The 25,577-nt window shown below is 47.7% G+C and overlaps 1 protein-coding gene and 1 long non-coding RNA gene across 2 annotated transcripts; one reads left to right on the forward strand and one right to left on the reverse strand.

The window, feature by feature from the left end:
* Positions 1-4,378: 4,378 nt before the first annotated feature.
* SLC25A33 (solute carrier family 25 member 33) lies at positions 4,379-24,366 on the forward strand. The gene is made up of 7 exons (XM_073584995.1): positions 4,379-4,663; positions 19,031-19,213; positions 20,209-20,286; positions 21,021-21,121; positions 22,351-22,417; positions 22,499-22,782; positions 23,868-24,366. Exons 1-7 carry the CDS (start codon positions 4,620-4,622, stop codon positions 24,068-24,070), a joined length of 960 nt encoding a protein of 319 aa, XP_073441096.1. The 5' UTR covers positions 4,379-4,619; the 3' UTR covers positions 24,071-24,366.
* On the reverse strand, positions 13,477-14,048 carry LOC141097654 (uncharacterized). Its single transcript, XR_012234020.1, has 2 exons — positions 13,846-14,048; positions 13,477-13,746 (listed from the first exon to the last, which is right to left on the reverse strand). It is a non-coding gene; the product is annotated as an uncharacterized lncRNA (long non-coding RNA).
* Positions 24,367-25,577: the final 1,211 nt, after the last annotated feature.

The following is a 25,577-nucleotide window of genomic DNA, read 5'->3' on the forward strand; positions in this document are numbered from 1 at the left end:
GACAAGGGTCCTAAAGAAGTTTAAAAAAAATAAAACAACTTTTTATAAAATTCCATGAGCCCAAGAGAACTACAGTGTGTACAGAGGGATTTTCTCCTAGAAGCATTGCGGAAGCTGGGGAAGCTGATATTACTTTTTGCCACAAAGTTCTCACCAAGCTTTCCGAGGTCCTGTTACTCACCTGTCCCAGGTCTGGGCTCTGCTCCCTTCACCTCAGTCTCCAATCCGCCTGCGGCTTCCAAGACCTCTGCTACCTGTTCCCGGTCTTGCAGGACCTCTGCTACCTGTTTCCCATCTTCCAGGACCTCTGTTACCTGTTTCTGGTCTTCCAGAACCTCTGTTACCTGTTCCTCATCTTCCAGGACCTCTGTTATCTTTTCCTGGTTTTCCAGGATCTCTGTTACGTGTTCACCGTCTTCCAGTAAATCTTATGTGTTCACCGTATTCTAGGACCTCTTCTACCTGTTTCGCATCTTCCAGGACCTCTGCTACTTGTTTCACGTCTTGTAGGATGCCTGCTACCTGTTTTCCGTCTTCCAGGACTTTTGCTACTAGAGTTGAGCGAATATCTTCGGCTCCCATCTTATTCGGAAAGCTATAGCGCTTGCCAAATAAGCTACAGCGGGAACCCGGCTTCCTGGATCCCGCCTGCTGTAGTGGGTCGCCCTCCCAGGGCTGAGGGGTACTCAGTACCGGGCCGGTCTCTCAGATGAGAATGTCACAGCAGCGGTGACCTGGTCCGTGGCCCTGGGCGCCCAAATAATAGGGGAGATTGAATGGTGGAATGTAGTGGATTAAATGAATAGTTCGTGACGCCACCTGTGGTGTTCGGCAATTGAGGTGTTAAGCCGACGCTGCATGCAGATCCTCTGGGACTGGTGGTGTGGTGCAGCAAAGATGTTAACGCTCCCCACAGGTGGAGCTGTAGTCCCAGGGCAATGTAGTGGTGGTTGGCACGGGGATGTAGCGGTGCCGGCAGGGTAGGAAGCAGACAAGACACAGCGGTGTGCAATTTCTGTACCTTTACTTGATAAATGCAGTCCAGGATCCTGGTTACAGATGGTACCGGAGCAGGTTAGCCTGGAAGCAACTCAGGGATTCTCTCTCAGCAGATGGGCTGTGCAGTCTCCTTCCTAGCGCTTACTTGAGGGATCTCCAATACCGAGTTACACTGGAGTTCCTCCTGTCATATGTTCCCAAGAACTATACTTGTACGGCAGACAGCTGTAGCCTGCTTCGGGGACTCCTTACTCCTAAGTCCCGGCTCGCTATCAAGGTTGCTGTTGTGCCCTCAAGTCTTAGATGGGAGTAGTGCATTTACAGCCTCCTACTCCTCTGGTGTCTGTTGCTGGACCATTAGTATCCATACAACCATGGAGACCAGGCTCCAGATCATGTGCTCTCGATGGAGATGAGCCTTCCCTCGTTGCTCGATCTCTGCGCTTCTTCCTCACGTCTGCACTCTTCACCCTCCTCACTCCTTCCTCTTGGCCCTCAGAGAGCACTCCTCCCCTCAATTCCGGTTCAGAGTCCCCCCTGCTGGCCTCCCAGGAGGAAGGCAATGCCATTGTGGCGACCATACTCCTGGAGGCACCACAGTAGCTTATTCAGCAAGCGCTATAGCTTGCCGAATAAGAGGGGAACTATAGATATTCTCTCACTCTATCTGCTACGTGTCTACAATCGCCGGAATCTCTGCTACCTAACTACAGTCTCGGGAACTCTGCTACCTGTTCCTGGTTTTCCAGGATCTCTGCTACCTGTCTAAGGGCTCCAGTACATCTGCTACCTGTTCACGGTCTTCCAGGACCTCTGCACCCTGCTTCCAGTCTTTCATGGCCTCTGCTACCTGTCTACTATCTTCAGGATCTCTGCTACCTATTCCCAGTCTTCCAGGACCTCTGCTACCTATTCCCAGGCTTCCAGAACCTCTTTTGCCTATTCCCTATGTTTCAGGACCTCTTCTACCTATTTACGGTCTTCCAGGACTTTTAGTATCTGTTCCCAGTCTTCCAGGACCTCTGCTACCTGTTCCCAGTCTCCTGTCCACCTGAGACTTCCAAGGCTTCTGTTACCTGTTCCTTATCTTTCAGGACCTCTGCTACCTATTTCAGTTCTCCTGTCTATCTGCGTTCAATGGTACCTCTGCCTGCTGCAGTGATTGCTGTGGCCTCCGGATTTTGAGCTTTCGAGGACCTAGTGAGCCCGACAGGTCCTGGACGATCCTACAGTAGTTATGTTTCCCCAGCTCCACTAACGTTATATAACTGGCCATGGTCACCCAGCTTTCCCAGAAACAGATCTATCAAGTTTACTCTGGAGGTGGACATGATGTGATGCAGGGTCTGCTGAGCAGTGATACCACAGACAAGGGACAGGAAGGTCCATGAAAACACACAATGTGGACTTGCACCGCGCAGAAGATTCTCTGTCGCTGATCAGTATGGAGTCATCACTACTATTCTAACCATATAACTATTTTATTGTCTCTGTAGAAGGGGAAAATGTGGAGAGAGGGATAAACCGATCAGATCAGCCATGACAATAAAACAGCTGACCGGGGGAGCGATAACACTGATTATATGCAGACTATGGTTGCAAAATGGCTTCTTCTTGCCAGTCTTCTGCAGTGGCCAGATTGGTGCAGTATATGACTAATAGTTTCCCTGTGGACAGATTCTCCCAGCTGAGCTGTGGATCTCTCCAGCTACCCAAGTGACTATAGGCCTCCTGGCTGCTTCTCTCATTAGTGCTCACCTTGCTTGGGATGTCAGGTTAGGTGGATGGCCATGTCTTGGTAGGTTTCAAGTTGTACCATACCCCTAATTCTGGATGATGGATTGAACAGTGCACTGTGAGATATTCAGAGCTTGGGCTATTTTTTATAACCTTGGTTTCCATGATGCTGTTTGATCCCAAATATACCCACACAAACCTCTGAGGCCTTCACAGAATGGCTGTAGTTATACTGAGGAGAGATTACACCCAGGTGGACTCAACTTACTAATCATTTGACTTCTGGAGGGAATTGGCCACTCAGGATTTTATTTAGGGGATCATACTACATGGAGCTCAGTACAAATGCACCTCACAATTATCAGATTGATAAAAATTTAGAGAACCTTGTATCATTTCCTTCAGGCCTCACTCACATCTGCGTGAAAAAAACACATGGCGCTCTGACCAATGTTATTCAATGAGACAGTGCTGATCGCACAGAGGGCAACGCGACTCGGTGACTCTGAGCGTTATCGTTACTGACATCACCGCGGCTCAGAGCTACCGGGTCTTGAGGAGCGCAGCGTGAGCCAGGAGTGGCTGCTGCTAAAAGCCTTTGGAGATTCAGAATAAATCTTCAGAGGCTTTTAACAACAGAATTGGGGAACGTTGTGGGAAGCTCTGGACTATGTTGGACCTGAGTGGGACCCTTAATTTCTTATAAATTGGTGAACGAGGGACAGAGTCTTGTTTTTCCTTCTCATTCTTTATATTTTTCAGGTTTCCATTTGTGGATTATATTGGATTCCCTGGACTATGGCGGACCTGCACAGGTTTTTTTTTAATAAATTAGTGAACCAGAGAAAGTGTTGGGGAATGTTTTTTTTAAATAAAGTATTTTTTTTGTGTGTGCATGTATTTCTATGTAGCTGAGTGCTCCAGTCCCAAGTGTCGGCGGCAGTGCTGGGTATTGATGCGAGAAACTTGCGAGAGTTTCTTGCATCACACTCGCAAGTGTGACCTTGGCCTTAGTAATGGGGGTGTCTGATAGGCATCTATCCATTGCTAACACCAGGGCTTGATGTTAGCTGTGTTTTCGGACAATTCACAGCTGTCATCAACCTCAAGCCTCATTACCCCGATTTGCCACTGCACCAGGGCAATTGGGAAGCACAAAGGCGAAGTGCCAGAATCGGTGCAACTAAGTTGATGCTCCACTTCTGCGGCGGCTACGGGCTGGTATTTTTAGGCTGGGAAGGGTCCAATGATAATATAAGCTCACAGCTATCTGTATATAACATTGCTTTATTAATTTGTAAACTACCTTTAAGTTGCATAGAGAATTACAGTATGTAAAAGATTATGTTAAAAATGCATGTGATACTGATGTCATACTGATGTGATAGGGATGGTAGGTGAGAAAAAAATCACGCACTCCCATAACATACGGAAAGTCTATTACAATGAATGAGATGTTTGAATGAATTCCAGCTCAGGTTCATTTGGACAGATGGATGAGTAGATGGACAGAGCAGACAGAAACTGGAACATGGCAGTAGGCAGCGCTCCTACCTCCCTGCCCCCATCATCTCACTCTCACCATGTGATCTCTCCCTCTTCCTTTTTCAGGATGGTGTAAACTTCTGCAATCGTCTACGTGACGTCACGGACAACGCCCCCGTCGCGCCCCCCAAGTCGCCCGCATTCCAGTGGACACGCCCCCATTACGTCACTATCAGCACACCTCTGCCCCGCCCCCGAGACGGCAACGTCATATCAGCAGCCGGCTGTGAGGAGAAAACCGGCTTTTACCGGCCATCCGGGACACAGAACGGAGAGCGAGCGGGGGGATGAGCGGCTGACCGGACATTACCGCCCCCAACCGTCCAGCTACCGGGGACATGACTCAGAGGAAGGACACGGTTCTGCACCTCCTGGCTGGGGGGTAAGAGCCGAGGGCTTCTGTCATTATACTTCTATTATGGGACGTGACAGCAGATATGACACAGTATTACTTCACAAGGGCATGTCTGTCCTTATAACTGTTGTGGGACTATAACTTCCAGCATGGCCGGTGTCTCTTGGGACTAGTAGTTCCACAGCAAGGAACAGGTGCATAATGTGCGGCGTGTGACAAGGAGCAGATGACCCTGTGGTTGTGTGTGGACCGTGGGGGATAATGTAATAAAGGAGAATGGTAATATAAAGTGTGTGAAGGGTGATGTAACAATCAGATTACTGGGCTGTGTAGTGTGTGTGTGTGTGTGTGTGTGTGTGTGTGTGTGTGTGGGGGGGGGGGGGAATTTGATGTATTAGTGTTGTGTGTGTGTGTGTGTGGGCATCTGATGTATTAGTGTTGTGTGGGGGGGCATCTGATGTAATAGTGTTGTGTGGGGGGGCATCTGATGTAATAGTGTTGTGTGGGGTGGGCATCTGATGTATTAGTGTTGTGTGTGTGTGTGTGTGTGTGTGGGGGGGGCATCTGATGTATTAGTGGTGGGTGTGTGTGTGGGGGGGCATCTGATGTAATAGTGTCATGTGTGGGGGGGGGCATCTGATGTAATAGTGTCATGTGTGGGGGGGGGGGCATCTGATGTAATAGTGTCATGTGTGGGGGGGGGCATCTGATGTAATAGTGTCATGTGTGGGGGGGGGGCATCTGATGTAATAGTGTCATGTGTGGGGGGGGGCATCTGATGTAATAGTGTCATGTGTGGGGGGGGGGGCATCTGATGTAATAGTGTCATGTGTGGGGGGGGGGCATCTGATGTAATAGTGTCATGTGTGGGGGGGGGGCATCTGATGTAATAGTGTCATGTGTGGGGGGGGGGCATCTGATGTAATAGTGTCATGTGTGGGGGGGGGGGGGGCATCTGATGTAATAGTGTCATGTGTGGGGGGGGGGGGCATCTGATGTAATAGTGTCATGTGTGGGGGGGGGGGGGGGCATCTGATGTAATAGTGTCATGTGTGGGGGGGGGGGGGCATCTGATGTAATAGTGTCATGTGTGGGGGGGGGGGGCATCTGATGTAATAGTGTCATGTGTGGGGGGGGGGGGCATCTGATGTAATAGTGTCATGTGTGTGGGGGGGGGCATCTGATGTAATAGTGTCATGTGTGGGGGGGGGGCATCTGATGTAATAGTGTCATGTGTGGGGGGGGGGCATCTGATGTAATAGTGTCATGTGTGGGGGGGGGGCATCTGATGTAATAGTGTCATGTGTGGGGGGGGGGGCATCTGATGTAATAGTGTCATGTGTGGGGGGGGGGGCATCTGATGTAATAGTGTCATGTGTGGGGGGGGGGGCATCTGATGTAATAGTGTCATGTGTGGGGGGGGGGCATCTGATGTAATAGTGTCATGTGTGGGGGGGGGGCATCTGATGTAATAGTGTCATGTGTGGGGGGGGGGGCATCTGATGTAATAGTGTCATGTGTGGGGGGGGGGGCATCTGATGTAATAGTGTCATGTGTGGGGGGGGGGGCATCTGATGTAATAGTGTCATGTGTGGGGGGGGGGGCATCTGATGTAATAGTGTCATGTGTGGGGGGGGGGCATCTGATGTAATAGTGTCATGTGGGGGGGGGCATCTGATGTAATAGTGTCATGTGTGGGGGGGGGGGGCATCTGATGTACAGTCATGGCCAAAAGTTTAGAGAATGACACAAATGTTAATTTTTACAAAGTCTACTGCTTCATTTTTTCTAATGGCAATTTGCATATACTCCAGAATGTTATAAAGAGTGATCAGCTTAAAAGCGATAACTTGCAAAGTCAATATTTGCCTAGAAAATGAACTTTATCCCCCAAAACACATTTCAACATCATTGCAGCCCTGCCTTAAAAGGACCAGCTAACATCGCTTCAGTGATTGCTCCATTAACACAGGTGTGGGTGTTGATGAGGACAGGGCTGGAGATCAATCTGTCATGATTAAGTAAGAATGACACCACTGGACACTTTAAAAGGAGGCTGGTGCTTGGCATCATTGTTTCTCTTCTGTTAACCATGGTTATCTCTAAAGAAACACGTGCAGTCATCATTGCACTGCACAAAAATGGCCCAACAGGGAAGAGTATCGCAGCTAGAAAGATTGCACCTCAGTCAACAATCTATCGCATCATCAAGAACTTCAAGGAGAGAGGTTCCCTTGTTGCCAAAAAGGCTCCAGGGCGCCCAAGAAAGACCAGCAAGCGCCAGGACCGTCTCTTAAAAGTGTTTCAGCTGCGGGATCGGGCTACCAGCAGTGCAGAGCTTGCTCAGGAATGGCAGCAGGCAGGTGTGAGTGCATCTGCACGCACTGTGAGGCGGAGACTCTTGGAGCAAGGCCTGGTCTCAAGGAGGGCAGCAAAGAAGCCACTTCTCTCCAGAAAAAACATCATGGACAGACTGATATTCTGCAAGAGGTACAGGGAGTGGACTGCTGAGGACTAGGGTAAAGTCATTTTCTCTGATGAATCCCCTTTTCGATTGTTTGGGACATCTGGAAAACGGCTTATTCGGAGAAGACCAGGTGAGCGCTACCACCAGTCTTGTCCCATGCCAACTGTCAAGCATCCTGAAACCATTCATGTGTGGGGTTGCTTCTCAGCCAAGGGAATGGGCTCTCTCAGTCTTGCCTAAAAACACAGCCATGAATCAAGAATGGTACCAGAATGTCCTCCAAGAGCAACTTCTCCCAACCGTCCAAGAGCAGTTTGGCGATCATCAATGCCTTTTTCAACATGATGGAGCACCTTGCCATAAAGCAAAGGTGATAACTAAATGGCTCAGGGAACAAAACATAGAGATTTTGGGACCATGGCCTGGAAACTCCCCAGATCTTAATCCCATTGAGAACTTGTGGTCAATCATCAAGAGACGGGTGGACAAACAAAAACCTTCAAATTCAGACAAAATAAAAGCATTGATTTTGCAAGAATGGACTGCTATCAGTCAGGATTTGATCCAGAAGTTGATTGAGAGCATGCCAGGGAGAATTTCTGAGGTCCTGAAGAAGGGTCAACACTGCAAATATTGACTTGCTGTCAATATAACCTTTTGTTACTCATAATATTGTTGCAATTATATTTCTGTATGTGATAAAAACATCTGACAAACACACATAAAAACCAGAGGGCAGCAGATCATGTGAAAATATAATATTTGTGTCATTCTCTAAACTTTTGGCCATGACTAAGTGTCATGTGTGTGTGGGGGGCATCTGATGTAATAGTGTCGTGTGTGTGGGGGGCATCTGGTGTCATGTGTAATAGTGTCATGTGTGTGGGGGGCATCTGGTGTCATGTGAGGTGATGATCGACCAGAGAAGAGCGGAGTATATTGTGTGTAGGACGGTGAGATGTAGTAATCCAGAGTGATGTCATGTTGCCTATAATATAACCTAACATATTTCCCATAAGGATGGGGGCATTGCTCTAGAATCACTGCGTTGAGAAACATGTGATGGTGTCTCCGCAGTGTTGGATGTTTATCTCCATGAGTTCATTCATCCTCATTTTTCACAGTCTTCTACTAGGCATTGCTCCTACTAGCCAGTTTCCTACTCCACACTGATGAGGGGCAATACCCCGAAACAGCTGTCTGTGGATGGATACCATGTTTTGGCATAGGTGGTTTCCTTCATTGGAGACTGCCCTTCCCGTGGTTGTTCCTTCCCGGGGAAAGACCTGGCTAGTCATTGCTTGCGTTGAGAAACGTGATGGTGTCTCCGCGGCTTGTGCTTTGCATATTTTTATAATATAATCTATATGACCTGACGTATTGTGTGTAAGATATATTGGGTAGATGTCATAATGTACTGCGTGTGTATGATAGATATATCTATCTCTCATGCGGTGTTCTGTGTACAGGGCCGGGTACATAAGTGATGTATAGTCTATATTGTCAGGTTGTCTGATATACTAATCCATATCGGATAACGTGTGTATAATATAAGGTGATGTACTGTGTGTGAAATATATATATATATATATTGTTTTTAGTAGATGATGTCATGTATATAGTGTTGGGTGGGTGATATAATAATCTGTGGTGTGTAAGGCTATATAATATACTGCATATGCTGTATAGTATAATAATGTATGATGCATAATATACTGTAGATATTGTCAGGTCGTCTGATATAATAGAACATAGTGTAATATAAAGTCATGTATTGTTATAAAACCAAGTGTGAGCAGTGTGATACAATAATGTGATTTCATGAGGTCTATAAGGCTGTGTACTGTGTGTATATATCTGATGTGTGTGTATATATGGTGTGTGCCATATGAAGTCCTGTATATACAGTGTTGGTAGATATAATCTGGTGTGTGATTATATAGTCAGTGTACATAGTGTCAGGGATCTGATGTATTCCAGCCTGGCTGGCGCACTCCCATGTAAGAGTTCCTGGTATAGCGCCCCCACATGGCTGTATTGGGCTGGCTGCGGTCAGGGGCATCAGGCTGCTGGTTTCTCTGTACCTCCACTTTACATGTTCTGACGTTTAACCCTTTGCTGCTGTCCCCTACACATTTCTTTACCATCAGGGCAGTCTCAGGGTGACAGGAAGGAAGTTGGATCCTCACAAGGTCACACAACATGGCTGGGGGATGGGGGTCTGCCATAGTAAGGCCTGGATGGGTGTAACATGGGGTATAACACTCCTGATATTCTGTTACTCTGTGTCCTCCATGGATTATTCATTAGTGGGCTTGCTGTGTGGATCTTGTTACCTGTTAGTTCTCTGATTGTGGTGGGTTTGCTGCATGGAAGTCAACAGCCAGTGAAGGGTTAAACAGCCACTTATTACTGTGGTGTAATAAGACCTTAGGTGAAGGCTTACAGGGGTCCTACAGCAGCTCCCGACTCTCCATATTGGTGGTCCCAGTCTGTGGCCCTCTGGTGCCGGCACAACCAAAGCTACCAGCACGTCAATGGTGACAACTGTAGCTCTGGAAACTCCTCAGGGCCACAAGTATGGAGAGTCTGGAGTTGCTGTAGGACCTCCCTAATACATGACCTGCCGCCCGACATCTAGCCATCTTATTGGGGGTGGTGGGGGATATTTTTGCTGTCCACGTTATTATGGAGGGAGGTTTTTCTTGGACCAAGTCATTGGGGGGGGGGGGGAGATTTTTCTTAGACCACGTTATTAGGGGATGGAGGGAGGGATGATTTTTGACCACATTATGGGGGGGGAGGTTTTTCTTAGACCACGTTGTTGGGAGTGGGAGGGAGGGATGATTTTTGACCACGTTAATGGGGTGGTGGGGGGGTGGAGTGAGGTTTTTCTTGGACCACGCTATTGGGGGGGAGGGGGGGTTCTTGGACCACGCTATTGAGGGGAGGCATTATTTTTGACCACGTTATTGAGGGGGGGGATGGAGGTTTTCTCTGGTGCATGCCCTCAGGGAAGACTCTGAAGAAACACCCAGTTGAACTACAAGTAGAGATTTCACATACCGCGCCTAAAACACAACAAAGGTGAATAGCTCTGCAAAGGGGCGACGCAGCACAAAACAGCAAAGAGCGGCAGGATCGGGGGAGCGCAAGTTTTTTTTAAAGTATTGAACGCTACTATTGGGCAGTATATAAATATTGCCGCCTGCTGCAAATTTGTAGTTTTGCAGCCACAAGTTGGGGATCAGTATGCTGGGCTCCCGTGCCAATGGGGTTGTCATCTGTGACTTTGATGCTCCTTTTTTTTTCCATTTGTTTTACTTTCCAGTGACTGGGGTGTAATATCCGGCTGTGCTGCACCTGGTGACCCTTTGTGTGCCGCACTGCTCAGTTATTGCTCTGTTATCTGGTCTTTGCTCTGTTTCCTACCCTGGAAATGGCTCTGCTATTATCTTCTCCTTTATCAGAGTAAATTGGCCCTTCTGTATCCATGGGTGACCTTGGATCTAACTTGTGTCAGCTCTGCCTCTGGTGCCACCTGGGAATCTAGTCCTGGAATGATGTGGGGATGATGATCGTCCAGCTGGCACCTCCATGATGGCATCTTCGATTGAACTCGGCCAAAACTGATTACGACTGAAAATTTTGCATGCCCCCTCTGACTTTCCAGCAAGACTCAATTATTTTTATTTTTTTTTTTTTTTGTCCTAAACAGCGCCACCCCAGTCCACAGGTTGTATGTGTTATTAAAACTGTTAGTTTAGGGCACTGCAATTCCAAACACTATCTGTAGACATGGATGGTACTGTTTTTGGAGGGGGGGGGGGGGGGGGCTGCCGTATTTTTGTAATCCTGGAGAACCCCTTTAAACATCCAGTAAAGTCCAGCCTGACCAATCTATTTTCCTCTTTGGTAACCCTTTGTACTGCTGTTCTCGCCCCTTGCTGGCCAGGGATGGGTGTTCCAGCTGTGCGAGAGGCTATAAATAGCAGCGGACCCTGGAACAGGAGAGTGAGGGGCTTTGGGATGCAGATGTGGCATCGGAGCCAGTGACCACTATGGTGCCTCACTGGGTACCAGTCTGTGATGGCATCCTCTGCACCCTTTACTGTGGCAGCCTTCTCTGTTTGTGCTCCTGGTTTGGTACAATCTTTTTCAGAACTAAAAGTCCCAGCTTGCTTTGACGGTGCAGCAGACACAGGTTGCATATGATGATGCCAGTATTATGTAACGTGCACAGCAATGCCATCCAGTGCCGACCTGCCCGAGCCCTTACGGAAAGGAAGCTTGAGGGTCTGGATGCGTCTCATGCACATTGGGTCCCCGTGATTATATAACCCCCACCCGTCCGGTGTGTGCAGATAGGGCTTACATAACCTGTCTGTGCAGATGATGGGCCATGCGCTGTGACTATTCTGGTCTACAGCCCCGGAGGATGAGCCTGGAACATTCGCAGTGATGATGGCGGCTCCGGTCACGTGCGACCACAGCTGGTCAGGTCCCTGGAAACTGCTGACACCTCTATAATTACATGGCAGAATTGAGGTTTTTTATTATTCCACTGGTCCATAAGATTAAAGCCACCTCCGCACGTTCCAGGAAATTTCCGTTCCGGATTTGGTCTGGAGTCCACAGCCAGAATCCGCGTGTTACTTGTGGACTTCACCCATTAGCTAGCGTGGGATAGAGGGAAACACCACAAGAATGAGCGACGCCGGACTGGAATCCAAACCAGGTTTTCACGTTAATGGAGATCTGTATTCGCAACGTGTGAATTGGATTTAAAAAGAAAACCGTTCACTTGTGTGATATTGGAAATTGCTGCGACAAACGTGCTGTGTGTGAACATAGCGTAAAATCACTGCCGTCGCCTGGACAGAAGGGAGGACGGAGCTCTGCATCCTGTGGATGTTGGCCTGTGCCATAAAAGATCAGCCCTTTAAGACTAGAGCTTGTTATCCCCAGGGGATGAGATTCACATAAAAAAATTATATGTTCTAGTATTAAAGACTTTTTTTTTTTTTTTTTTTCTTTTGCAAACCTTTCTGACCAATGAGGTTTGCAAAAATTCATGCACCTGCTGCAGTAATGACCCCATTCAATTGCATGAACCAGATAGATGTGTGTGTATATTTGTGGTCGGTGGCTTTGGCGCAGGGTGAGGAGGACGGTGTGATCGTGGTGCACTGACGAGCCCTGTAAGTTACTGTACACTGTTGGGCTGCGCTCCTCCCAGAGCTTTCTTCCCTCTGCATTACTGTGGTATATTACAGACAAGGGGTTAATCTCTGTAATCCGGCGTTTGGTAATCCAGCGTTAATTACCTGTCCGAACCCTGTCTACTCCAGCGGGCTCTATGGGGAACAGAAGGAATGACTCTGTCAATAGTCACCTGACCACTGAGGTCAATGATTGCTTGCAGGGTCAGGTGACAGACTAGATTTTCTCTCTTCTGTAGAGAAACGGTGCCACCCCTGATCACAGGTTGTGTGTGGTATTGCAGCTCAGTCCCATTCACTTCCATGAAACTGAGCTGTAGTACCAGAAATAACTCATGGTCAGATGTGAACTTCTGTCTCCTCTACAGTTCCTGCTTCTATATAACTGCAGAGGACGCTGCACCGCATGCTGCTGATCTGTACATTCTGTAACGACCTTGTTTCCTTCTCAGTCGCATCACAAGAGCCGCTGACTTCTCCTTGTCTCGCAGTGTCATACACAACATACAATGTTTATACAAGCACATGAGATTATAGCAGATGATGCCAGCGGAGGGAAGTGATACCAGGAATAGGCTGTGAATGTCAGCTTTACTAATCCTCTGTTACTCTTCCTGTAAATGGATTGTCAGGTGGGTGTTATCAGATGGCAGGTACGGACTGGGGTTGAAATACAGCCCTTGCATTTGAAATCGCACAAGCCCATGTTGTATCCGTCCCCAAGAACCAGATGGGATATATTACTAATATTACCCTGATCGGAGGAAAGGAAGATTTACTACAAGACCAATACTGCTGAAGTAAGTGATGAAGTCAGTGACTTTGTGCTCCGCCACAACTCTAGGCAGTTTGGGTGTCTTGAGAACGCCGATTCTGTTAACAAGTAGCAGACAAGGCAGCCCACGACCAGACAGGCCCTTCTGGCATTTGCCAGATGGCCAGTCCGGCCCTGAGCATGTGCCCCTGCACACTGACACTGTCCACTCAGTGCGGACAATGGGGAAACGCCTATTTAAAGGGGTTGTCCGAGGATTAATATTGAGCTAGGTCATCAATATGAGATTTGTAGGGGGGTTCAACACCTGTCGCACCCCTACTGGCAGACACAGACAGAAGAGGCCCCTGGCAAGAACGGTATATGGGCCCCTGTGTAAGCAGGATTAACAATTTAATAGTGAAGTTACTCCTCGCAGGGAAATAACCAGTTAAATTGTAAATGGAGTAAGGAAAAAGAATGGCAACGTAGCAACAGGTGACTTAATAAACTTGTCGTGTCCTTAGCCACAGATGATCCGTTGGAGGTTGTAGTACCAGCAACGGCCGGGGTAGTGTCCACAGATGGGGTCTCTTGAACGATGATCTGTCTTCTGGCGGCAACAGGCGGTCTCTGGTTTTACCCGTTGAACCCTTAGTCCATGAGCCTGTGCAGCCAAAGCAAAAACGGCCATAGCAATCCCAGGGTTAAGTGTGGGCTGATGTGTAACAGATGGCAGAGAGGACTGCAAGCTATAGTCCTTTACCTGGATCTCGCTTCCCTTCACGTGCGCGGTACTCAGTCACTGTCCCGCTAGTGGTACCGGGAGCCGTAAACTGCAGTCCGTCGGGGCTTGGGGTGCGGCGCGCACTGCTCACCGTCCTGCACTCTCCCTGACAGTGGGAAACTGCCTGCTGCTTCGCACGCTTTTTGCTCTGTTTCCTGTATAAACACGCCTTCTCTTTCTGGGTCATAGGGCCTGTCTGGTCCCCTGTTCCTTCCCCCAGGCAACATGGGACGCAGCCTCAACAGTTCCGGCTCAACACAGGTACCCGCAGCCCAGTCTTCCTCCCTACACAAGAACAGTATATGGGCCCCTGTGCATGAGCAGTATATGGGCCCTGTGCAATCCAATCGCTCCTCATAATGCACAACTCCACCTGCTTTGGAGGGGTTTGTGGCCCCCTGACCTCTTGGGCCCTGGTTGCACCAATGATATGTCTGCACTGATCAGCTGTTACTAACTGCGGCTGGATGTAAGCGATGTGTGGAGCATCACCGCAGCTCTGTGCATTGCGTCGCGTCTTCTGGGCCCTGTAGATCAGCTCTGGAAAATTTCAGAAATGAGACCTATAATTTTAACAAAAAATATCCTGTAAACGTGCTGCGGTGCCATCAGGGCTCAGAGAGATTTTTTTTTCAGCCGCCAGAACAGAGTTTAGGGTTAAATTAGGATGGCCATCCGTCAAGATCCGCTGGGAAAAAAAAAACGGATCCGCCAAGAAAACTATTCATCTAACTACATTCCACTAATCACATCCCCGCCATTGACTTGGGCGCCCAGGGCCACGGTCCGGGTCACCGCTGCTGTGACACGTCCCGCCGATACCGGCCCGGTACCGAGTACCCCACAGCCCTGGGAGGGCGACCACATGAATCTGTGCTGCACTGTATATACACACTCATTAGTGACCGGTGCTGTGGAGTCAACAGTCTAGGAAATGTCAGAATTGGCCGTTTGGCTTACCGACTTCGCAGCCCTGGGTGCGGGGCAGAACGCTGAGTTGGTGCCTCCAGCTCCTATTTTGAATACTTCTGTATTTTTTGTTGGAGTGTTTCGAGTTGTGTTCACCTTCTTCCTGCTGGCAGGTCAGGACAGAAGTGTTTTTTAGCCGGCAGTGAGCTGGTGCAATGTTGCATCATGTCCCCGCAGCTCGGGAGCAATTAACTTTGTGCACACTTGGGCATTGTACCTTAAAGGGACATCACAATGGCAGAAAATAAAGACACAATCCGAGTCCTTAAAGTGCAGAGAGCTGACGCTTAACTATTAAAGGACAATGTCCCATCAGCGTCCGGTCAGTCCCGTGCAGGATGAATGTCGCAGTGGCTGGGGGGATTTCTACCAGCTATATGGCATATTAGACATTGGTATGCATAATGCGGCACAGTTGCTCTTCGGGACCCTGGACAAGCTAGGTTAGTTATTCGGAACCACCCAGCTTTCCCTGTCTCTGGCATCTCGGTGTATTTTCGGTGCCGATACCATGTATAATAGATGTCTCTCTTGTTTTCCTTGTTCTGCTTTTCCGCTTCATCTTTCATCGCCTTCCAATGAAATATTTATTATCTAGGGATTGGGCCTTTGTCCAGAAGGTCATTGCCACAGTATGCCTTGGGATATAAAATAATAGACTTACTGATGGGAAATGTAGATTGTGAGCCCCGATGAGGACACCAATGATGTCTGTAACGCAGTGAGTAATTATAAGAAAATAACACATAAAGAGCGAGCACAGGCTACTGTATATAAATGAGCCTGCAGAGCTGAAATTACAATGGTGCTGGTTCATTAACCTTCCTAAGATCTTTTATCCTGTTCCGTGTCCTGGGCCAGTTTTTTACTTTTCTGCATATCTTTTGATTTCTGATAATATACCCTAATCTTGAATCATAGAATCATAGAATCGTAGAGTTGGAAGGGACCTCCTGGGCCATCTGGTCCAACCCCCTGCTCAAAGCAGGATTCGCTAAATCATCCCAGTTAGATGTCTGTCCAGCCTCTGTTTGAAGACTTCCATTGAAGGAGAACTCACCACTTCTCGTGGCAGCCTGTTCCACTCATTGATCACTCTGTCAAAAAGTTTTTTCTAATATCTAATCTGTGTCTCCTCCCATTCAGCTTCATCCCATTGCTTCTAGTCTTTCCTTTTGCAAATGAGAATAAAGTTGATCCTTCTACAATGTGACAGCCCTTTAGATATTTGTAGACAGCTATTAAGTCTCCTCTCAGTCTTCTCTTTTGCAAACTAAACATTCCCAAATCCTGCAACCTTTCCTCATAAGACAGGGTTTGCAGACCGGTCACCATTCTGGTCGCTCTTTTCTGAACTTGCTCCAGTTTGTTGATGTCTTTTTTAAAATGTGGTGCCCAAAATTGGACACAATATTCCAGATGAGGTCTGACCAAAGAGGAGTAGAGGGAAATAATTACTTCACGTGATCTAGACTGTATGCTTCTGTTAATACATCCTAGAATTGCATTTGCCTTTTTTGCTGCTGCATCACACTGTTGACTCATATTCAGTCTGCGATCTATTAGTATACCCAAGTCTTTTTCACATGTGCTGTCACTTAGCCCTATTCCTCCCATTCTATATATGCTTTTTTCATTTTTATTGCCCAGATGTAGTACTTTGCATTTCTCCCTGTTAAAAAATCTGATTGGGTGCTTGGCTTACTGACAATTATGTCACTGTGTGGCTTATTTAGTGATGTCACCATGTGTCGCTATATGGCAGTATTATTACGGCTCCACTGTATGATGGGGGAGGGGGGAGTAATATTTTACTAGAAAGGCTCTTCATACCAGGTCCCTGACTATATCAAAATCGAGGATGGGGTAGAGGGGTCAGGGGGATTCCCAATATCTTTTTATTTTTGCCCCAGTGGCCACTACGGACCCTAACATGGCCTTGCCACAGACATGCTGTAATGAACCTGCCTGCTGCACAAGTGCAAATCTGCTAGTGACCTGCTACATTGTATCCAGTGTTGAAGGGGGTTCCCATAGCAACCATTCAAACTGTTCTGGAAGAATGACTTTGTGGTTGCCACTGGCAACACAACTATCTAGAAAGTCATCAGCAGGCAAAGTCTAACTCGCTGCTGCCAGTTCTACAACTCCCAGCCTGCGATCAGTATGGGGTTTGGATAGGGTGGATGTTGGGGGGGGGGCTGCAGCCAATTTTGTGCTCAGTCCAGCCGGTCTTGTTTGTGCTGCAGGTCGTCACCTTGGCCGCTCAGCCAGGCGATGCGTTGATGCATATGGTGTCCGTGTTGACAAAACAATTCTTGGAAAGGTTTTTTGGCTCCAGAGGCTCCGCTATGTATTTCACTTGCAAATATGGAAAGTGGCTGCTAATGGAAGATCACCAGCCCCCGTGTCCTCCCCTTGGGAACATACAAGTTGCGGCTTAGCATCTCGCACACTAATGTTCAGGGACTTTACAAATTCTGTGCAGATGCAGCTCTGGATGTAACTAGAGGAGGACAGTGAACAAACTGTATCAAAAGGCATGTAGCTGAACGTTAAATGCAGCTCTGGATGTGACTGGAGTTTAATACCTGATTGGGTAAGAGTTTGAAAATGTCCTCAATATTAAGTGTAAAACATGGTGCACACGATGCTGTGGGGTTACAAGCAAATCTCAGACCCCACACTGCTAACGGCACGCTGCTCTGAAGGGCCCGGGATGAACTTTACCCAGAAGAAGAGGAAACCTGGATTTAAATAGCCGAACATGTGATGTGACAGCTGCCAGGGTTGTGGTGTTACTGCGTCTGTCAGAAGGGTAGCCACGAGCCGCTCATGGACTGCGGTGTGATTCAGCGGCTAATGTCACCAGGGACATGATGGCCAATCTGGAGGCCGTTATGTGGGGTCTGCGTAGAGGTATATACACTTTACAGGCTGGCTCTGTGGCGAGCATTTTACCCAGGTTGGTAAGTTTTCCTTTACGGAAGGTGTGAAAGCAAAACTTAAAAAAAAAAACTCCTGAATGACACGGACATTTCTAAATGCTGACACGTTTCAGTTCTTAAAGGAAGTGGTAAAAAAAGTTTTTTGTTTTTTTTTTAATGGTGCTATTTTTGTTCATGGGTTGTGTCTAGTCTTGCAGTTAGGGAAAGCATGTAAATGAGGTGACCCCAGTGCTATCATTTATGGTGGTCTTCTCGGCAGTCTTCTTTATGAAGCCTAAGGCAGAGGTAATTGCGCTTTCTAACTTAAAGCCAGCTACCTGCAGGAAAAATAAAAGCTGGACACATCAAGATGTTAGTGCAATGGCTGCTGGCTGCGCCCTGACTGGCAGTGCAATGGCTGCGCCCTGACTGGCAGTGCAATGGCTGCACCCTGACTGGCAGTGCCATGGCCGATGTCTCTTCAGGGTTACAGAGCAGATCCCAGTACTAGACTATTAATGAAATCCGGTTATGCATAGAACTCCTCATGTCTGAAAAGTTAAAAGTTCATTGTCAGCCGCCCTGGTGTAAGTAACCATGAAATTCAGATGAAGAGGATCATTTCTTGGAATAAGAATTGAAGCATGAAAGACACAACAAAAACACAAGTGAAACATTGGCGGGTCACCGCAAACACTGGATTAGATGGGGGAGGGTCAACCTCGGCCAGTAGATGACATGACACCCCCTCATCTTCATCAACAAGTCTGCCCCAAATCACTTGTCTTCACATAGAGGCAGGGTTGCTCCTAAAGAAATAAATGTAGGCAGAGGACGTCTTTATATTGTGGCTGTGCTGCAGTTCTTCTCTTACCCCTTTTGGGGGTAGTAAAGTGGGTACTCCCCCTATTTTGTGTGCCCCTGACGCCTGTGCGATGATTTTTCCAGCTCCGTCTCATCACTTTGGGGATGAGGATTTGGTAGCCCTCAGTCTCCGGCTTGTCCTCTGCTCCTCGGTATTTGGCAGATTCCTCGCTAACATTCCTTCTCGCTTGTTCTCTTCCCACTATGATCTGTAAACTGTGCTCCGCATGTGTTTTTCTGACCTTGTGTAAATTCTTTATCACCCTCTGTATCGACTCAGGACTTTGGTAATATCTTAGTGATGGCTGTACAGTAGAGGGAAGCTCGGGAGGATTGGGGTCTTCACCGTCCTGTGACTTTTGACTTTGTTCTGTTCTCCTGATCATCCGCTCTTCTCTCCGCAGGTGCGCAGGTACAGTGGGCGCCATTGTTACGTGTCCCCTGGAGGTGATTAAGACCCGGTTACAGTCCTCAGGAATCGCCCTCCAGCCCGTTTACTATTCTCAGGTTCAGCTTGGGACCCTCAGCGGAGGAGGAGTCGTGAGACCCGCCACGTCCGTCTCCCCCAGTGTCCTACAGGTTCTCAAGTAAGTCCTTTTTGTTGGGGTTTTGCTGAATCCGTTGCGTCCCGGCTGCGGAGCAGCTCTCCTCCTGATAGATGAACTTGTAAAGTGACCTGGCTGCAGTGTATTCCTGTAGATGTACAGATATTTGTAGCTCTTTGTATGGCGGCGCGGACAGATCCTGACATGCAGGGCGCCCCCATGGTCTTATGAGGGGCTCCATCCATTGCAGGATCTGCTGCAATTGCAGTATGAAGGGGAAACTGCATAAATTCCATATCATGTTAATAGTGATACAAACGTATAAAAAAAAAAAAAAAAAAAAGTCTGCAATCTGCTGTATTCTTTGTACCAGTAGTTTCCTGTCAACTACAACTCCCATCATGGTTTTCTACTGGTGGCTTCCCAGTTATTGCAAAACTACAAGTCCAAGCATTCCCAGCAGCCTCTGCTTATGGCACTGGTTTCCAGCTGTTCGAAAATGACCCCCAGCAAGCTGTGGTACTGCTTGGAAACCAGTGCTGGGACTGATGGAGCTGTCTGAGCATGCTGGGAGTTGTAGTGTACAGTCCGACATTTCGCCATGTGTCAGTGACACTGGTCCCCACATAGCCAAAGACGCCTTTTTGGATAGAGGTACAGTTGTACCCTCACCCTGGGGGGCTCCAACATCCCTCTGCCACATATGACATCGCTATTATGAATGAAATGTACCGATTTTGCATTGTGGCCCCATAGCGTCACCTCTGCGTCTTATTCTGCAGCGGCTCTGTGTACACGGAGAGGAAGTCCTCTTATTTTCAGAGAATGACCTCACTTTTGGGGAAGTTTCTTACCCTGCACCTTCCTGGTGTCATTCACAGACCAGATGAAATTGCGACATGAAGTTCTCGTGGAAGTTCATTATGCAAATGACTGTGTGGGAAAACGTCATCTCGGGCGTGAGAGGTTACGCTAGGCAATGCCTTACACAATGGCCTTTTCCACTTTTATATTACAACTTTATTTATTCTTTTCAGATCTATCCTTGAAAAAGAAGGACCAAAATCTCTTTTCCGTGGTCTGGGTCCTAATCTGATCGGTGTGGCCCCTTCTAGGTATGTGATGGCTGATTAATGCTCATCCTGATGGCTGCCTCTCCTGAATCCTCCTCTGTGAACCTCCCACTCCCAGACTTTTCTTCTTGTGCTGCATCAGTTCTCTGGAATGTGCTACCTCCAGATGCCTTCCCAACATTTTTCTCATATTTTGCTTATTATTGGGGTTGGATTGTTTCCATACCTGAGAGCAGGGAATGAGTGCAGCACCTGGGGCTCGTCCTTGCTGCCTGTGGACAGTCATTAGCTTTTAGTTTTTTTTTGTTTTTTTTTTTTTCTTTTTTCTATATGACTTTGGCCTTGGTCGTAGTGCTATCTGTAGGTGAGGAGTGCACAGTCAGCTCCTATGTCATGTCATTGTTATTTTCTGTATAGCAACAAACATCTCCTGAACTCTGACCCATATCTGATAAAGGGTGACTCTGGGAATGGGTTGTTTGTGAAATGCTGAATCCGGGTGCAGCCGATAGAGTGGAAGAAAGCTGCACCTTATGTCTAGGAGTAACAGTCCAATGCTGCAAGTAATGAGGATGTTACAAGGGAGTTGTGGATCACATGTTAATAATAGGTTGGTATCTGTCATGGGCACTGCCTCTTCACGTGTCCCTGGGCAAGGCTGTGCCTCCCTGGCACAGTGTCATGCTGCCTCTGCTACAGCGCATGTCAGCTGCCCGTATTTATATACAGTCTGATCTGCGGTTATTCATCGTTACTTTTCTTCATCTCTCCTGCAGGGCCATCTACTTTGCATCATACTCAAAAGCCAAGGAGCAGTTCAATGCCGTATTTGTTCCCAACAGTAACCTGGTGCACATGTGCTCCGCAGGCTGCGCCGGTAAGTGATCTGCCGGGTGCATCGTATTACCGGAGTGCCGGCACTCCAGGGGCTGGATCCTGTATGATTAATGGCCGCCCGGCTGCTATGTCCTGGCATGACCCTGGATGTTATGGTCGCACCCGGCCACATGTTCAGCCCCTGCACACCATGTTCTGCCGGTCTCCATGTTCCTGCTCAGTTTATGGGCACAGATATTTTTAGCCTTTTATTTTTTAATCAGAATGCAGAAGTTTGGGGGGTATAAATGCGTTATTTACGGACCCCTCCCCCCCCCATCAGTTCTGGGATGCAGAGGGCTGCGCTCACCCCTGCAGAATAGGATTATTTAATTGTGGGGGTGCAGGGATATTCTGGGCCTCAGTGTCGGAGGAGGTCTGCTTGTCTGTTACTGGGTATCCCCTCCTCGGCATTTCCGCTGTGCGGCACAGGCCTCCCCTGTGGTCGGAGCATGCACATTACATCTTAGTTACGAACCAAGCAAAGAATTTTCTATCTTGTAAAGAGAAGGCAGGGATTTTTTTTTTTTTATTTGCACAGATTTTCCTTTTTGCTTGTTGTCCGTCTTGGGATGTAAATGGTCGCAGGCGATGAACCCGCGGCTGCAGTGGAAACTCCATAGAGCAGCATGCAAAGAGCGTAGAAGGGATTATCGCGTCACATGCACTTTTCTGCGCTGCCCCAAGACCCTCCTTCTATATTAGGGAATTGCAGTAGAAGTTGTTTTTGCACGCTGTGGGCACAGTCCGATAGTCTATAGGGAGCGTTGCATCGCTGTGCACTGGTGGATTACAGGCTGCTCTGAACATAGGACAAGTGAGGGATGATATTTGGATTTGGGGAGTTGCTTTTCGTGTATTTGCCTAATGCTCTATAGCACGACTACACAGCCTGCCTACAGATTTTGTTTCCTTATTGCTGCAGCTGAGCCATTACATGACAGCAGCCCACACGGGATCCTGCTCTGTGGCTCTAGATTGCAGTCTGCAGAGGTTCTGCAGCATTGGCAGCATTGCAGGGATGTGCCACTCCGCAGTATGCTTCATTGCAGTGGCGACTGATAACTTGTTTCGTGACTGTGCGCCGCCCCCTGGTGGTGAAATGGGGAACTACAAGTGGTGGCCTGTGTGACTTGTGCATTCTGCAGGTTACAAGGTCTTTTCTAGGCTTGTGCGTGTTATAATGAATGACGCCGTGATCTGACGCCTCGCTCTGCTCTTGTCTCACAGCGTTCGTCACAAACACCATGATGAATCCAATCTGGATGGTGAAGACGCGCATGCAGCTTGAGAGGAGGTATGGTCCACACACGGCTTTGTCTTCTGCCTCGTCCCCCATTCTCCTTATGAGATGCTTACCCTCCTCTTGTGTTATTAGGGTGAGAGGATCCAAGCAGATGAACGGGCTGCAGTGTGCCCGCTACGTGTACCAGACAGAGGGCATCCGGGGCTTCTACAGGGGGCTCACCGCCTCGTACGCCGGCATCTCCGAGACCATTATCTGCTTTGTCATATATGAAGGGTTAAAGAAACGCCTGGAGGAGCTGCACATGTCCACGGGCAATGCCAGCACCGGAGAGAAGACTTCGGCCAACTTCTTGGGGTTAATGTTTGCTGCTGCTTTCTCCAAGGGATGTGCCTCCTGCATCGCATATCCGCATGGTAGGTCAGATTGGCTATGCTGGGAGGAACAGTGATATTGAAAAATATATTAATTTTTTTAGAACCTCGGGACCATCACAATAGAAAATGGGGGCATAATGTGCCTTGAATAGAGGCCGAAGGGTTGGGGTATGGGATTAGGTTTCAAACGATATCAAAGAGGAGGGATCCCTGTGTCATGTCCTGCGCCATCACACAAGGCAGAAAACTGTAAAACAAACCACTGACCAGCTCCTCCCAACAGAATAAAGCAAGTGTGAACGGGTACAAGCTACTATCGCTGCATAATGCACAAACAAAAGTATACAACCGCCCCTGTGAGGGCCAAAATGTCTGCAAACACTGAAGAATATATGTAGAAAATGAAGGGACTGAGCACACAAATTAGACAAATCATGAGAGCCCACCAGCCACAGAGGCAACCTCTCTGTTATGGGACCCTAAACCTAATACTTATCAGACATGTCTCTCCCAGACTTACAGTTGCAAATCTAAAGGTCAGTCAGTATATTCTATATAGCAATAATGCAGTTTTAAATGTCATACATTCAGTATCTGCCTGCATGTGAGAGGTTACAGAGTGCTGCTTTATGCTTTATTTGGTTTAGGGTCCCATCAGAGAGGTCACCTTGTCATGGCTGGTGTGCGCTCATGTATTGGCCAATTTATGCTCTTCCTTTTCAAAGTGTATTCTGTGCAGCAGTAATGCCATCTATATTTCGTAAACTCATTGTTTGCATGCAGCTGCGCGCTCAGAGGCTGCTGCTGTATGTTTTTTTTTTTTTTTTTTTTTTTTTGTGTGTGTACAAGGCAGAACACTGCAGCAATGTGGGGTGTGCACCCAGCCTGAATTGGCATTTAAAGGGCATCTCTTACCAGATACGGCCCTTGTTGTGAGAGATGCCCAAGCACAATTCTCTGGTTTTGCCTGCACCCAAATGGCCTTTCCGAATAGACTCCTTTACGTAAGCACCTAATTAGTGACCCCCCCACCTCCTGGCCAATCCAATGCTCCGATAGGTAATTTGCATGCATAGATGCCCTTTAATGGCTGTCACTAACCTAATCCTGTCTTCTCTTTACAGAGGTCATCCGCACGAGGCTTCGAGAAGAAGGGAGCAAGTACAGGGCGTTCTGCCAGACTGCGCGGCTGGTGGCACGGGAAGAGGGCTACGCGGCCTTTTACAGAGGACTTTTAGCTCAACTTTTCCGGCAAATTCCCAATACGGCCATTGTCCTTTCTACGTACGAACTTCTAGTCTATTTTCTTCGTGATAAACCTAAGTAACGCAGCGACTGTGGAAATCCATATCGGACACTGACCAAACTCAGACTCTTGTACTGTAACGGACGCCGGGCGCCCCCTGCGCCCCTCACCACCTTCACTTTCTGGGAAGTTTTAATTCTCATTACCGTTAGTAGTTAATTTGTATATTTTGTTATTTTAACCCTTACAGCCAGATTTCCCACTGATGCTGCTAGGTAACGACATCCTGCTATTTAATATACAGCCTCGGCTGGCACCGTATTTTTCACAAGTTTCATCTAATTTATATCTATAAAAACCAGAGTGAAAAGCAAAAACGTAATGGTCTTGTGGTGATTTCCTGCCCCCCCGGGAAAGTGAGGATGGACGGTAATGTTGTGTCCCAGGTGCGGAGGGAAGAGGATGCACAGTCTGTGCCCAGTGACCCCATGTGTGTACACAGTGACTGCACCAGCAGAATAGTGAGTGCAGCTCTGGAGTATAATACACGATGTAACTCAGGATCTGTAATGTAATGTATGTATGTACACAGTGACTGCACCAGCAGAATAGTGAGTGCAGCTCTAGAGTATAATACAGGATGTAACTCAGGATCAGTAATGTAATGTATGTACACAGTGGCTGCACCAGCAGAATAGTGAGTGCAGCTCTGGGGTATAATACAGGATGTAACTCAGGATCAGTAATGTATGTACACAGTGACTGCACCAGCAGAATAGTGAGTGCAGCTCTGGAGTATAATACAGGATGTAACTGTCTGTGTACATATCTCAATTATGTATCCTATCTTTATATGTAGGATAATGACCTTTTCCTGTAAACTACATTTATTCCCAGATATGTTGCACTAAGAAACATTTTGTCGATAAATCTTTTTGTCTGAAATTCTCTTCTTGCTAAAAGGATTATAATAACAATTTCCATCAGAAGCAATGAAGCTCGTCAGATAAATTAACAATTCCTTTAACCTGACATCAATCAGTGGGACTGGATATCTGCTGCATTATCTGACCCGTGTATAAATGCTCCTTGGAGGCAGTGGAGAATAGTCTGCAGCTTCTCTTACATTGTGTGCTTTTGCTTGGTGAGCGCTTGGCCTGACCTTCTCTCGGGGCTGTGCGTGTCCCTGAGTCTGCAGCTCTATATGCATCTATCTATATTTACCTCTGCTCTATATCATGTGGTTCAGGAGGTGGAAAGGGCACAGATGTGACCCCCTGCTATGATGTCAGATGTGGCTTTTGTAACTTTGCCCCTTTTTTTGTGTTTGAGCTCCTCTCAGCTGATTTATGACCACGTCAAAGGTGAATGTGCAGGAAAACAAAGTCTGTAAAAGCCAAAGCGGTGCAAAATAATGTCGACAAACCGCTTAAATTTCAATAAGTAACCCCCGAACTGGTCAGTAGCCACTGTCAACAAATCTGCCCCTAGTGGTGGAAGCCCAGAATTACAGGAGAGTTTGTAAGCAGCGCTGCGTACTAGAGACAGGGCGTCTGTCAGCCTCTGGCTTCACACTCGGTTATTCTGG

Source organism: Dendrobates tinctorius, unplaced genomic scaffold (genome assembly GCF_039654945.1).
Source record: "Dendrobates tinctorius isolate UK_male_01 unplaced genomic scaffold, ASM3965494v1 ptg000086l, whole genome shotgun sequence".
NCBI lineage: Eukaryota > Metazoa > Chordata > Amphibia > Anura > Dendrobatidae > Dendrobates > Dendrobates tinctorius.

Excerpts from the sequence above, each read along its gene's own strand:
- SLC25A33 (XM_073584995.1), top strand. The coding sequence starts at position 4,620 with ATGACTCAGAGGAAGGACACGGTTCTGCACCTCCTGGCTGGGGG. Across the intron at positions 19,214-20,208 it reads AGTGTCCTACAGGTTCTCAA|ATCTATCCTTGAAAAAGAAG; the intron begins GTAAGTCCTTTT and ends TATTCTTTTCAG. Across the intron at positions 22,418-22,498 it reads CGCATGCAGCTTGAGAGGAG|GGTGAGAGGATCCAAGCAGA; the intron begins GTATGGTCCACA and ends TTGTGTTATTAG.